Raw genomic sequence first — 15,663 nt, 5'->3', positions numbered from 1 at the left:
GCAGCAATTCCCAACTGATGGGTCAAATTTGACTGAAATAGAATAAACAGACTGTACAGCTCCCCCACAGGAAGTTCCCAACAAAAGGCCAGGTTTATGCAAAATTGCAAAAAAGAAACGATTTTACATAAAACTGTCAAAGCAAATAGGATTACATTAGTAAATGTTTAACAGTGTTTATAAAGTTAACAAGAAATTGCCTGTCACTGCAAGTACTATTTACTTATACTATCTGGGTCCCTTGTGGTTTTATACATTTCAATTAAATTTGACTCCATCTACATTTCACGCTGCCTCGGGAAAGCAGCCAACATAATCAAGGATCTTTTTCCACCCCGGTCATTCCCTGTTCTCCCTGCTCCCGTCAGGCAGACTTTTCTAAAGGTGAAAAGCGTGCACCAGCAGACTCAGGCACAGCTTCTTCCCCTAAGTTATCAGACGTCTGAACGGTCCTTCCATAACTTTAGACTTTAGATTTAGACTTTCGAGATACAATGCGGAAACAGGCTCCTCGGCCCACCGAGTCCGCGCCGACCAGCGCTCACCCCGTACACTGGCACTATCCCACACACGAGGGACAATTTTACCGAAGCCAATAAACCTACAAAGCTGGATGTCTTTGGAATGTGGGAGGGCACCAGAGTACCCGGAGGAATCCCAAACGGTCACAGGGAGAACGTACAAACTCCGTACAGACGGCACCCATAGTCAGGATCAAACCCGGGTCTCTGGGGCTGTAAGGCAGCAACTCTACCGCTGTGCCACTGTGCCCCCTAAGCTAGGGTACTGGTAAGCTAAGCTAGCTGTCTGGATCACCTCTACGTCATTGCAGACATTGTACTTTGTCTCTGGAACTGATGCGCTACAATGCTGAGAACTATTTTCTGCACTCTCTATCTTTTCCTTCACTCAATCTATTGTACATGAGTTTGACTTGATTGTGGTTATGTATAGTATTATCTGACAAAGCTTTTCACTGGACCGCAGTACACATGACAATAATCATAATCACAATCACAGTTTATTAGCCAAGTATGTTTTGCAACATACGAGGAATTTAATTTGCCGTACAGTCGTAACAATAAAAAGCAGAAGGACACACAAAATACATTTTACCATGAACATCCACCACAGTGACTCCTCCACATTCCTCACTGCGATGGAAGGTGAAAAAAAGTTCAATCTCTCCCTTCCTTGTCCTCCAGCGGTCAAGGGCCTCTAACCTTCTGTTGAAGGGACGATCTTGACTCCCGTAGCCGGCGGCGGGCTTTCCTCTTCGGGGCGATCATGGTCCTGCATCGGTGGGTGGGGGGGCAATCTCAGCTCCCCCGCGCCGGGTGATCTACCCCGGGTCGGGGCTTGTCAAACATCGTGCGGCTTGGAGCTCCCGATCGGTCTCAACCCAAGACTGCAAGCTCCTTGATGTTAAAGTCTGCAGGCCGTGGTTGGAGCGTCGATCCCAGGCAAGGAATCGCACGCTCAGATGGTAAGTCCATGCCCCGCAAGGGCTCAAATTCAGTCCAGGGCAAGGCCTCCAACTCCCTTGTTAGGTCACAAAGCGACAGGAGACACGATCCGGAAAACAATCGCATCTCCAGCAAGGCAAGAGATTGAAAAAAAATTCCCCTGACCCCCTCCCCCACCCTCACATAAAATAAACCAGAGAACATTAACACAGACTTTTAAAACTCACCAAAAATAACAAAAAAAAGATGAAAAGGACAGACAGACTGCAGGCGAGGCTGCCATCATGGCACAACCTGGTAATAAACTTAAACCTAAAACATCATCAATAGAGAAATGCTGAGTACTGTCAAGGTGGCTTTCATAAGGATGCTTTGAATAGTAAATTCTAAAAGATATAATAACGTTTCAATATAAAGACCAAGTTTGGCCACAGTTTCTTCTTACATCATGTTTTCACGTACATCAGAAAACTTCAAGCAGATCAAATGGAGGCAGCAAAGGAGTCTACTGGACATTCTGCATTGAATCTGAAGGTCGCAGGTTCAAATCCATTATGACAAACAGTGACATTACATGCAATAAATCTGGTCATTTGTACCATGGCACCCAAAAGGAAAAAAATGACCATGAAAGCTGTCAGAGTGTTGTGGAAACACAGCTGGTTCACTATTATTCCTTTTGTTGAGAAACTGCCACTCATTCATACCTAACCCGCCTATTAACGAATTCAGTCCCGTTCTACAAATTGTCTCTTAATCCCTCCAAGGATTGACAATGAATCATCCGCTGTCAGCATCGCCACATCCCAAGAGGAAATCAAATAAAGTACAAAAATGAATTACGTTGAAGTATATGACCCTTGTTGCGGCAAACACAGGTCACCAACGTGACATGTGGTAACAGCCGTAGGATTTAAACATTCACATGGGAAGACTGGACTTCTGTTTAGAGTCTCATCTGAAGTTTGGCACGTCTTTCAATGAGGTGCTTCCTATGTATTACACCGGAGAACGAACCAAGACTGTGTACTCAAGTTCTGGAACTTGTCTTAAATCCACAATCTCCTGAATCAATAAGTAAGAGAGCTCTCAAATGAGGCAAATTAGTATAACATTATTTTGAGTGCATATGTCAATCAGCATAGAAGATAATTATAAATTGGATAATTTGCAAATGTAAAAGGTATACCTGTCTATTTAAAAACATGCACAAGAAATTATAGGTATATATATATACACACATACATGTGTGTGTGGCTATGTGCAAGTGTATATAATTAATTAAAATATATGGATGTTTCCATAAATACAGCACTCAGTAGTGAAACTGAAGGTCTCCAAACTTCCAGGTTATTTTCCTGCTTTTTATGTAATATATTCCCATTGTTTCAGATCCTGTATTTTAAGTAATATAGATCATAGTGTATAGACAAAATAATGAGATGATGCAAAAATAAATAAATCTGTTTTTGCAAAGAAAAATATCAGTTATAGCACCTCATATTTGACATGGGTAGTTTACACCCCAGCGGTTATTGACTTCTCTAACTTCAGATAGTCCCTACTTTCCCTCTCTATCCCCTCCCCTTCCCAGTTCGCCCACCAGTCTTCCTGTCTCCGACTACATCCTATCTTTGTCTCGCCCCCTCCCGACATCAGTCTGAAGAAGAGTCTCGACCCGAAAAGTCACCCATCCCTTCTCTCCAGAGATGCTGCCTGGCCCACTGAGTTACTCCAGCGTTTTAGACAATAGACAATAGGTGCAGGAGCAGGCCATTCAGCCCTTCGAGCCAGCACCGCCATTCAATGCGATCATGGCTGATCACTCTCAATCAGTACCCCGTTCCTGCCTTCTCCCCATACCCCCTCACTCCGCTATCCTTAAGAGCTCTATCCAGCTCTCTCTTGAAAGCATCCAACGAACTGGCCTCCACTGCCTTCTGAGGTAGAGAATTCCACACCTTCACCACTCTCTGACTGAAAAAGTTCTTCCTCATCTCCGTTCTAAATGGCCTACCCCTTATTCTTAAACTGTGGCCCCTTGTTCTGGACTCCCCCAACATTGGGAACATGTTTCCTGCCTCTAATGTGTCCAATCCCCTAATTATCTTATATGTTTCAATAAGATCCCCCCTCATCCTTCTAAATTCCAGTGTATACAAGCCCAATCGCTCCAGCCTTTCAACATACGACAGTCCCGCCATTCCGGGAATTAACCTAGTGAACCTACGCTGCACGCCCTCCATAGCAAGAATATCCTTCCTCAAATTTGGAGACCAAAACTGCACACAGTACTCCAGGTGCGGTCTCACCAGGGCCCGGTACAACTGTAGAAGGACCTCTTTGCTCCTTTACTCAACTCCTCTTGTTACGAAGGCCAACATTCCATTGGCTTTCTTCACTGCCTGCTGTACCTACATGCTTCCTTTCATTGACTGATGCACTAGGACACCCAGATCTCGTTGAACTCCCCCTCCTCCTAACTTGACACCATTCAGATAATAATCTGCCTTTCTATTCTTACTTCCAAAGTGAATAACCTCACACTTATCTACATTAAACTGCATCTGCCATGTATCCGCCCACTCACACAACCTGTCCAAGTCACCCTGCAGCCTTATTGCATCTTCCTCACAATTCACACTACCCCCCAGCTTAGTATCATCTGCAAATTTGCTAATGGTACTTTTAATCCCTTCGTCTAAGTCATTAATGTATATCGTAAATAGCTGGGGTCCCAGCACCGAACCTTGCGGTACCCCACTGGTCACTGCCTGCCATACCGAAAGGGACCCATTTATCCCCACTCTTTGCTTTCTGTCTGTCAACCAAATTTCTATCCATGTCAGTACCCTACCCCCAATACCATGTGCCCTAATTTTGCCCACTAATCTCCTATGTGGGACCTTGTCGAAGGCTTTCTGAAAGTCAAGGTACACCACATCCACTGACTCTCCCCTGTCAATTTTCCTAGTTACATCCTCAAAAAATTCCAGTAGATTTGTCAAGCATGATTTCCCCTTCGTAAATCCATGCTGACTCGGAATGATCCCGTTACTGCTATCCAAATGCTCAGCAATTTCGTCTTTTATAATTGACTCCAGCATCTTCCCCACCACTGATGTCAGACTAACTGGTCTATAGTTACCCGTTTTCTCTCTCCCTCCTTTCTTAAAAAGTGGGATAACATTTGCTATCCTCCAATCCACAGGAACTGATCCTGAATCTATAGAACATTGAAAAATGATCTCCAATGCTTCCACTATTTCTAGAGCCACCTCCTTAAGTACCCTGGGATGCAGACCATCAGGCCCTGGGGATTTATCAGCCTTCAGTCCCATCAGTCTACCCAAAACCATTTCCTGCCTAATGTGGATTTCCTTCAGTTCCTCCATCACCTTAGGTTCTCCGGCCCCGAGAACATTTGGGAGATTGTGTGTATCTTCCTCAGTGAAGACAGATCCAAAGTAACGGTTTAACTCGTCTGCCATTTCTTTGTTCCCCATAATAAATTCCCCTGCTTCTGTCTTCAAGGGACCCACATTTGCCTTGACTATTTTTTTCCTCTTCACGTACCTAAAAAAACTTTTGCTATCCTCCTTTATATTATTGGCTAGTTTACCCTCGTACCTCATCTTTTCTCCCCGTATTGCCTTTTTAGTTAAGTTTTGTTGCTCTTTAAAAGAGTCCTAATCCTCTGTCTTCCCACTCTTCTTTGCTATGTTATACTTCCTCTCCTTAATTTTTATGCTGTCCCTGACTTCCCTTGTCAGCCACAGGTGTCTCTTACTCCCCTTAGAGTCTTTCCACCTCTTTGGAATAAATTGATCCTGCAACCTCTGCATTATTCCCAGGAATACCTGCCATTGCTGTTCTACCGTCTTCCCTGCTAGGGCCTCCTTCCAGTCAATTTTGGCCAGCTCCTGCCTCATGCCTCTGTAATCCTTTGCTATACTGTAATACCGACACTTCCGATTTTCCCTTCTGCCTTTCCATTTGCAGTCTACCTCAGATATGTCCCCATGTTTCATTGTGTTTTTTTGTGACATTTTCCAAGCAGGATTTCATCAAATCCTTAGGCTAATTTACACCAGACAGATTACATTAATTTCGCAATTCAATAACTCAATATAGGCCAAGTACTGATAATGCTTATGATTTTTATGATTTATCACCTGATTAGGTTGTTTTCTAATGCGCCATGTTTTTGCAGCACAGCGTGAGTACGGTGCCTCTTTGGTCACGTGTGAAATGTGTGAATTAAAAGCAGAGTAACTGTTTAAAAAAATTTATTGTTTGTTTTTTATTGTTTATATTTTGTGTTTAAGCTTTCCATTGAAATACTTAATAATGAATAGAACGTAAAATCAAGAAATAAAAATCTAGTTTGCTCACCTATTTTATCGATGTCTCATCCTGTAGCCCCTCCCGTTGTCTAACGTTGTCAATGCTATTACTGTTTTTTTTGCATTCGTCGCGATTTTAAAATAAAAATTCAAACAACGCAATTTGTAATGACCCTGGCGTGAACTATGGGCCTCGTGGTGGATTACGTGCCGACATTTGCAAGAGAGCTTAGAAATCGTTTTTCTTTAATTGAAAGTATTAAATTTTGCTAAAATTTTGGTCGATTTTGATCACAAATTCGTTCAAAAGGATCAGGTAGACCCATTTTTAATGCTGTATTTCATTATGATTTAATAACTTTCAAATTTGGCCAACCATGTCACAGTATATGACCTATATATAAATATATTTAAAATAAAAATCTATATAAATATATTTAAAATAAATATCTATAAAGATAAATATACCTAATATATATATATATATATATATCAATATATATATTTTTTTAATTTTATTTATTTTAAAAGTGCTGGGTGGATATTTTCCTGGAACATATCACATATCCCAACATTCTCCACCTCTTCATTCTGCTTAAAACCGGCTTCTTTCACTGTCTTTGGTCATCTGTCCTCCCATCCCCTTGTGTGGTCAGCTCAATTGAAGAACGTGTTCGCTAACACTTCTGCAATATGTTATCTGAAGGTTTGCTATGTTACAGAAAGGTACAGATGGTTTTAATTGAAGAGACATGTTCAAGCATTTTTTTCTCAACCAACAAAGTTTGATGCAATACAGGCCTCACCTTCTTGTGACGAGATGAGAGGTGGCATATACTCTGGGATATACTCCTTCTCCTCACCAAGTCTCTTGGCTCCAGGCTGTGGGAACTGAAGCACGTTGTTTTTGCTGACAGGGAAAGCTGGGATCTGATGTGCAAACCCGATGGGCTCAAGGTTGTGAATATAGTCTTCGAGTTCTGAAAGACTGATCCCCATAAGTTTAAAGGCCTGACCTAGATCATCCAACACGGGATCCGTGCGGCCATCTGGAAAAGGAGAAGGAAAGGTTAATGGCTCAGTGCAGCTTACTTAACAAAAATCAAACAGTATTAAGGTACAATATTCATATTGCTTTTGTATCTTTCATTCAGCTCTCTGTGACAGGTTGTTTTTGCTAGAAGGGACATTAGATCAAGCTTCTGCCCAGGAAGATAGGCACAGAGTGCTGGAGGAACTCAGCATGTCAGGCAGCATTCTGGAGAACATGGATAGGTGACGTTTCACAGAGTGCTGGATTAACTCAGCGGGTCAGGCAGCATCTCTGGAGAACATGGATAGGTGACATTTCACAGAGTGCTGGAGTAACTCAGCGGGTCAGGCAGCATCTCTGGAGAACATGGATAGGTGACGTTTCACAGAGTGCTGGAGTAACTCAGCGGGTCAGGCAGCATCTCTGAGGAAGGACATTGTTGTTATTGAGGGAGTGCAGCGTAAATTCACCAGATTAATTCCCGGGATGGCGGGACTGACTTATGATGAAAGAATGGGTCAACTGGGATTGTATTCACTGGAATTTAGGATGAGAGGGGATCTTTTTTAAACATATAAAATTCTTAAAGGATGCGACAGGGTAGATGCAGGAAAAATGTTCCCGATGTTGTGGGAGTCCAGAACCAGGGGTCACAGTTTAAGAATAAGGGGTAGACCATTTAGGACCGAGATGAGGAAAAACTTTTTCATCCAGAGGTGTGAATCTGTGGAATTCTCTGCCACAGAAGGCATTTGGAGGCCAATTTCACTGAAGTTTTTCAAGAGAGAATTAGATTTAGCTCAGGGCTAAAGGAATGAAAGGATATGGGGAAAAAGCAGGAACGGGGTACTGATTTTAGATGATCAGCCATGATCATATTGAAGGGCCGAATGGCCTACTCCTGGCTTGAAGGGCCGAATGGCCTACTCCTGCACCTATTTTTCTATATTTCTATGAAGGACCGCGCAATGTCCACCCCTTTTTGTAATCTCCTTTGTTCATTCCTGGGCGTTCTCACTGGGCTGCCTCCCTCCAATTATGTAAAATTTCACAAATCCAAACTTTGTTCGTAGCTTTACAATAATACAAGTACTCAAGGTACATTGACCGTTTTCAAACTTTCAGCTGTATTCCCAACTTCTATAATTGGGAAAAGTTTTGCCAGCAGTGATTAATTAGTTCCTACTTTTCCAAGGGCTGCTTAGTTTTACAGAGGATTACTTTCACTGAGAAGTTCCGAGGCACTGTTAGCCAGACAGACCAACAGCTGATGAATGCTCCCTCCATTCCCCTGCACCAAATTGAGTGGCGCATTAGCAATCCAGTAGAATTGCTGAACCCTTCAATTCTGAGAGACCCTTCTTCAGACTGAGTCAGGGGAGAGGGAACCGAGAGATTAGTTTCCTGTCACCAGCCTTGAATAGACTACACGGTTGCTGCACAGGTAGAGCTACAGTCTGAAGAAGAGTCTCGACCCGAAACGTCACCCATTCCGTCTCTCCAGTGATGCTGCGTGTCCCGCTGAGTTACTCCAACTTTTTGTGTCTATCTTCGGTTTAAACCAGCATCTGCAGTTCCTTCCTACACATTAGCAATCCAGTGTTCTACTGATTGCAATTCCTGCTCTAACGAAAACAGCTCTAAGGAAAAGTGCACTACCAACTAAAGAGCAGTCCTGAGCTACTATCTACTTCGGAGACCCTTGGACTGTCTTTGATCGAACTTTACTGGACTTTATCTTGCACTAAACGTTATTCCCTTTATCATGCATCTGTATACTGTGGATGGCTCGATTGTAATCATGTATAGTCTTTCCGCTGACTGGTTAGCACGCAACAAAAGAGTGAGCAGTTTGGAAAGACAATAGTCGTACTTTAAGCAGACGGATTTTAGTGTGAGGCTGGACCACTCTCCATCATATTTATTTAAGTGTGCATACCTTGGACAAATAAACATAGAAATGCGTGGTCACAAGAAGAAAATGACCAGACAGAAGGAACCGCAGATGCTGAAATCTCAAGTGAAACAAAGTGCTGGAGAAACAGTGGGTCAAACGGTATATGCAGAGGGAACAGACAGGCAGTGTTTCCGGTCGAGACTCTTCTACACACAGAGTCTAAGAAGAGGTTAAGGTTAACCTCTAGAGGTTAGAGATGAACTAATTAAGAGGTTAATGATGTCCTCTCATTTCAAGGAGGACAAAGCAGAGGTGAAGTGTGAGAAAGAACTGCAGATGCTGCTTTAAATCGAAGGTAGACTTTCTCTGGAAAGAAGGAATGGGTGACGTTTCGGGTCAAGACCCTTCTTCAGGCTGATGTCAGGGGAGTGGGCGGGACAAAGATAGAATGTAGTTGGAGACAATAAGACTGCTGGAAGAACTGGGAAGGGGGAGGGGATAGAGAGGGGAAGCAAGGGCTATTTGAAGTTAGAGAAATCAATGTTCATACCGCTGGGGTTTAAACTACCCAAGCACAATATGAGGTGCTGTTTCTCCAATTTGTGTTGGGCCTCACTCTGACAATGGAGGAGGACCAGGACAGAAAGGTCAGATTGGGAATGGGAGGGGGAGTTGAAGTGCTGAGCAACCGGGAGATCAGGTAAGTTAAGACGGTCTGAGCGGAGGTGTTCAACGAAACGATCGCCGAGCCTGCGCTTGGTCTCGTCGATGTGAAGAAGTTGACACCTGGAACAGCGGATACAGTAGATGAGCTGGAGGAGGTGCAAGTGAACCTCTGCCTCACCTGGAAAGAATGTTTGGGTCCTTGGATGGAGTCAAGGGGGGAGGTATCGACCTCAACAGGGTGTCTGCCTCCACAATAAACTGGACTGGACTGAAAACACCGATGCGCCATACAGAAAGGGCCAGAGCAGACTTTATCTGCTAAGGAGACTCAGGTCCTTTGGAGTGCAGGGGGCACTCCTAAGGACCTTCTACAACACGGTGGTTGCATCGGCCATTTTCTATGGGCTGGTCTGCTGGAGCAGCAGCATCTCAGCGGCGGAAGGGAAGAGACTTGACAAGTTGGTCAGGAAGGCCAGCTCTGTCCTGGGTTGCCCCCTCGACTCAGTGCAGGTTGTGAGAGAGAGGAGGATGATGGCAAAGCTAACATGGCTGCTGGACAACGACTCCCACCCCATGCAGGACACTATCACTGCACTGAGTAGCTCCTTCATTGATAGACTCCTTCACCCCAAGTGCGTGAAGGAGAGATATAGGAGGTCCTTCCTTCCCGCTGCTGTGAGACTGCACAACCAGCACTGCTCCCAGCAGACAATAGACAATAGACAATAGGTGCAGGAGTAGGCCATTCAGCCCTTCGAGCCAGCACCGCCATTCAATGCGATCATGGCTGATCACTCTCAATCAGTACCCCGTTCCTGCCTTCTCCCCATAACCCCTCACTCCGCTATCCTTAAGAGCTCTATCCAGCTCTCTCTTGAAAGCATCCAACGAACTGGCCTCCACTGCCTTCTGAGGCAGAGAATTCCACACCTTCACTACTCTCTGACTGAAAAGGTTCTTCCTCATCTCCATTCTAAATGGCCTACCCCTTATTCTTAAACTGTGGCCCCTTGTTCTGGACTCCCCCAACATTGGGAACATGTTTCCTGCCTCTAATGTGTCCAATCCCCTAATTATCTTATATGTTTCAATAAGATCCCCCCTCATCCTTCTAAATTCCAGTGTATACAAGCCTAATTGCTCCAGCCTTTCAACATACGACAGTCCCGCCATTCCGGGAATTAACCTAGTGAACCTACGCTGCACGCCCTCAATAGCAAGAATATCCTTCCTCAAATTTGGAGACCAAAACTGCACACAGTACTCCAGGTGCGGTCTCACCAGGGCCCGGTACAACTGTAGAAGGACCTCTTTGCTCCTATACTCAACTCCTCTTGTTACGAAGGCCAACATTCCATTGGCTTTCTTCACTGCCTGCTGTACCTGCATGCTTCCTTTCAGTGACTGATGCACTAGGACACCCAGATCTCGTTGAACATCCCCTCTTCCTAACTTGACACCATTCAGATAATAATCTGCCTTTCTATTCTTACTTCCAAAGTGAATAACCTCACACTTATCTACATTAAACTGCATCTGCCATGTATCCGCCCATTCACACAACCTGTCCAAGTCACCCTGCAGCCTTATTGCATCTTCCTCACAATTCACACTACCCCTCAGCTTAGTATCATCTGCAAATTTGCTAATGGTACTTTTAATCCCTTCATCTAAGTCATTAATGTATATCGTAAATAGCTGGGGTCCCTGCACCGAACCTTGCGGTACCCCACTGGTCACTGCCTGCCATTCCGAAAGGGACCCATTTATCCCCACTCTTTGCTTTCTGTCTGTCAACCAATTTTCTATCCATGTCAGTACCCTACCCCCAATACCATGTGCTCTAATTTTGCCCACTAATCTCCTATGTGGGACCTTGTCGAAGGCTTTCTGAAAGATGAGGTACACCACATCCACCGACTCTCCCCTGTCAATTTTCCTAGTTACATCCTCAAAAAATTCCAGTAGATTTGTCAAGCATGATTTCCCCTTCGTAAATCCATGCTGACTCGGAATGATCCCGTTACTGCTATCCAAATGCTCAGCAATTTCGTCTTTTATAATTGACTCCAGCATCTTCCCCACCACTGATGTCAGACTAACTGGTCTATAATTACCCGTTTTCTCTCTCCCTCCTTTCTTAAAAAGTGGGATAACATTTGCTATCCTCCAATCCACAGGAACTGATCCTGAATCTATAGAACATTGAAAAATGATCTCCAATGCTTCCACTATTTCTAGAGCCACCTCCTTAAGTACCCTGGGATGCAGACCATCAGGCCCTGGGGATTTATCAGCCTTCAGTCCCATCAGTCTACCCAAAACCATTTCCTGCCTAATGTGGATTTCCTTCAGTTCCTCCATCACCCTAGGTTCTCCGGCCCCTAGAACATTTGGGAGATTGTGTGTATCTTCCTCAGTGAAGACAGATCCAAAGTAACGGTTTAACTCGTCTGCCATTTCTTTGTTCCCCATAATAAATTCCCCTGTTTCTGTCTTCAAGGGACCCACATTTGCCTTGACTATTTTTTTCCTCTTCACGTACCTAAAAAAACTTTTGCTATCCTCCTTTATATTATTGGCTAGTTTACCCTCGTACCTCATCTTTTCTCCCCGTATTGCCTTTTTAGTTAACTTTTGTTGCTCTTTAAAAAAGTCCCAATCCTCTGTCTTTCCACTCTTCTTTGCTATGTTATACTTCCTCTCCTTAATTTTTATGCTGTCCCTGACTTCCCTTGTCAGCCACAGGTGTCTCTTACTCCCCTTAGAGTCTTTCCACCTCTTTGGAATAAATTGATCCTGCAACCTCTGCATTATTCCCAGGAATACCTGCCATTGCTGTTCTACCGTCTTCCCTGCTAGGGCCTCCTTCCAGTCAATTTTGGCCAGCTCCTGCCTCATGCCTCTGTAATCCCCTTTGCTATACTGTAATACTGACACTTCCGATTTTCCCTTCTGCCTTTCCATTTGCAGAGTAAAACTTATCATGTTGTGATCACTGCCTCCTAATGGCTCTTTTACCTCTAGTCCCCTTATCAGATCAGGATCATTACACAACACTAAATCCAGAATTGCCATCTCCCTGGTAGGCTCCAGTACAAGCTGTTCTAAGAATCCATCTCAAAGGCACTCTACAAACTCTCTTTCCTGGGGTCCATTGCCAACCTGATTTTCCCAGTCTACCTGCATGTTGAAATCTCCCATAACCACAGATGAGTCAACAATAACAGCTAAGAACACACAGAAAACTGATGACAATATATGTATCTTTCATTTATAATGAATAATCTCTTGCTCTCTTGCTATCCACTTTGCTGCTGTAACACTGTAAATTTCCCCAGTGTGGGACGAATAAAGGAATATATTATTATATATTGTAAAGGGACAGGTGTTGCATCTCCTGCGGTTGCAGTGGTGAGGCAATGCTTGTGCAAATTAATAGCTATATATTCACAGCGTTTATCTGCACTGATTTAGGCTTCAACAGCATAACATGCCAGCGTACTACATAAATTTACTTTACTGTGAGGATGATTTATTGCATATTTGACAAAAGTATTTCAAGGAATGTTCTTTGTGTCAAAATGACAACTACAATATTATGAATATGCTAATATTTACCAAATCCCGTTGGACTAGATCTCCAACACTGAAAAGCTAATAAAAATCCACTTTTTAGCCATGGTGAGACTCAAACTGTTTTTCAGGACAACTGTATTCCATAAATACCAAATACATTTACTGAATAGTTCAACTAGTTGCTTTTTATAAGTGGTCGAAATCACATTAATGAATACTACTGACACAGAAATCCTAAGTGCATAAGTTTTACACCTAAAACAAATACCCACACATTTTGCGCCAAATCTAATTTAGCTCATTAGCTCCAAATCTAATTAGCTGATTAACCCAAACATCAGGCCAAAATAATAATCCAGCAAAAAGGTTAACTCAATTACCATGAACAGAAAACAGAGGAACGCAGTGGGTCAGACAACGTTTATAGAGGGCATTTTGGTCGGGACCCTTCTTGAACAAGGGTCCTGACCCGAAATATCCTCCAGCCATCCATTCCTTCTCTACAAACTGCCTGACCTGCTGAGTTCTTATTTCACTTGGGCAGTTTAGACAATAGACAATAGGTGCAGGAGGAGGCCATTCAGCCCTTCGAGCCAGCACCGCCATTCAATGTGATCATGGCTGATCATTCTCAATCAGTACCCCGTTCCTGCCTTCTCCCCATACCCCCTGACTCTGCTATCCTTAAGAGCTCTATCTAGCTCTCTCTTGAATGCATTCAGAGAATTGGCCTCCACTGCCTTCTGAGGCAGAGAATTCCACAGATTTACAACTCGCTGACTGAAAAAGTTTTTCCTCATCTCAGTTCTAAATGGCCTACCCCTTATTCTTAAACTGTGCCCCCTTGTTCTGGACTCCCCCAACATTAGGAACATGTTTCCTGCCTCTAACGTGTCCAACCCCTTAATAATCTTATACGTTTCGATAAGATCTCCTCTCATCCTTCTAAACTTACACCCGAGCGGTATGAATATTGACTTCTCTAACTGCAAGTAACTCTTGCTTTCCCTCTCTCTCCATCTCTCCCCTTCCCAGTTCTTTGACCAGTCTGACTGTCCCCCTGATTACATTTAATCTCTGTTTACTTTGTCATCACCGTCTGCCAGCTAACAATGATCTATTCTACATCTTCCTTGAACTTTATGTCTTTTGATGTCTTCTTTTCACACCTTACACTTTCACTTTCTTATCTCTGTGTCTTCCTCTCCCCTGACTCACAGTCTCACCGAAGGATCTTGACCTAAAACGTCACCCATTCCTTCTGTCTAGAGATGCTGCCTGTCCCGCTGAGTTATTCCAGTATTTTATGTCTATCTTTTGAGTTCATCCAGCGGTTTGTTTTTTGCTGAAGATTCCAGCATTGGCAATCTCTGTGTCTCTTTGGTTACCATGAAGCTTAATTAAATCGTTAATCAGATCAATGCATTAACTTTACTAACTGCCAGACATTTCCCACCAAAATCGTTATCTTAATGGTAAACGGGATACGTTTTAAATAAAAGTATAGAGGCTGGGAGGTCATGACGCAGTTATATAAGACGTTGTTGGTGAGGCCGTATTTAGAGCATCAGTTTTGAGCACCATGTTATACGAAAGATGTTGTCAAGCTGGAAAGGGTGCAGAGTAGATTTACGAGGATGTTGCCAGGCTTGAGGGTCTGAGCTATAGGGAGAGGTTGAGCTATAGGGAGAGGTTAAGCAGGCTAGGACTCCATTCATTGAGGCTTAGAAGGATGAGGGGTGATCTTATAGAGGTATACAAAATCATGGGAATAGATCAGGTAGATGCACAGAGTCTCTTGTCCAGAGTAGGGGAATCGAGAACCAGAGGACATAGGGCAGGGTGAAATGGGATAGATTTAACTGGAACCTGAGGGGTAACTTTTTCACACAAAGAGTGGTTGGTGTATGGAACGAACCGCTAGTTGAAGTAGGTACTATTGGAACGTTTTAAGAAACATTTAGACAGGTACATGGATAGAGAGTTTAGAGAGATATGGGCCAAACGTAGGCAGGTGGCACTAGTGTTAATGGGACATGTTGGTCGGTGTGGGCAAGTTTGACCGAAGGGTCTGTTTTCACGCTGTATGACTCTAAAGATAGAGCTCTTAGGGCTAGCGGAATCAAGGGATATGGGGAGAAGGCAGGAACGGGGTACTGATTGTGGATGATCAGCCATGATCACATTGAAAGGCGGTGCTGGCTCGACGGGCCAAATGGCCTACTCCCGCACCTATTATCTATGTAAAAGTGGAAAATGCGGGAAATATTCAGATGGTCAAACAGCATCTGAGAGAAACAGAGTTAAGCTTTCAGTTTGAAAGCCCTCCTTAGTACTGTGGATGCAAGTTGAATACACATCTTTTTGGAAACAAGAAGTAAAACAAACCTTGAAAGTCAACAAGGCAAGAGAGGCAAATGAAAGTCATGGAGAGAGGAGTGGAGCTTCTTTAAGGTGGCATTCCTTGTAGAGAGGTGCGAGAGTGAATTCAACAGTAATTAAAAATCAATAAAAATGCAAAGATGGAATTGAACAGAAAATGGTAGAAAGAGTAGATCAAGCTAGCATCTGTGGAGAGAGAAAAACTGAGATAGCATTTCAGGTTGACAATCTGTCTTCAGAGCAGTTTCGATGAATGGTTAATGAGCTGAAATATTAACTGTTGCACTCTCTCCA

The 15,663-nt window shown here is 43.5% G+C and overlaps 1 protein-coding gene across 1 annotated transcript in view; it reads right to left on the bottom strand.

The window, feature by feature from the left end:
* taf3 (TAF3 RNA polymerase II, TATA box binding protein (TBP)-associated facto) overlaps positions 1–15,663 on the bottom strand; it is a 168,631-nt gene that overhangs the window by 144,295 nt on the left and 8,673 nt on the right. The window contains exon 2 of the mRNA XM_078420109.1: positions 6,619–6,861. Coding sequence (XP_078276235.1) covers positions 6,619–6,861 — 243 coding nt within the window. The remainder of the gene's footprint in view (positions 1–6,618; positions 6,862–15,663) is intronic.

Source organism: Rhinoraja longicauda, chromosome 23 (genome assembly GCF_053455715.1).
Source record: "Rhinoraja longicauda isolate Sanriku21f chromosome 23, sRhiLon1.1, whole genome shotgun sequence".
Lineage (NCBI taxonomy): Eukaryota > Metazoa > Chordata > Chondrichthyes > Rajiformes > Arhynchobatidae > Rhinoraja > Rhinoraja longicauda.
The sequence above is the reverse complement of the archived record's forward strand: the minus strand, read 5'-3'. Positions and strand labels throughout refer to the sequence as shown.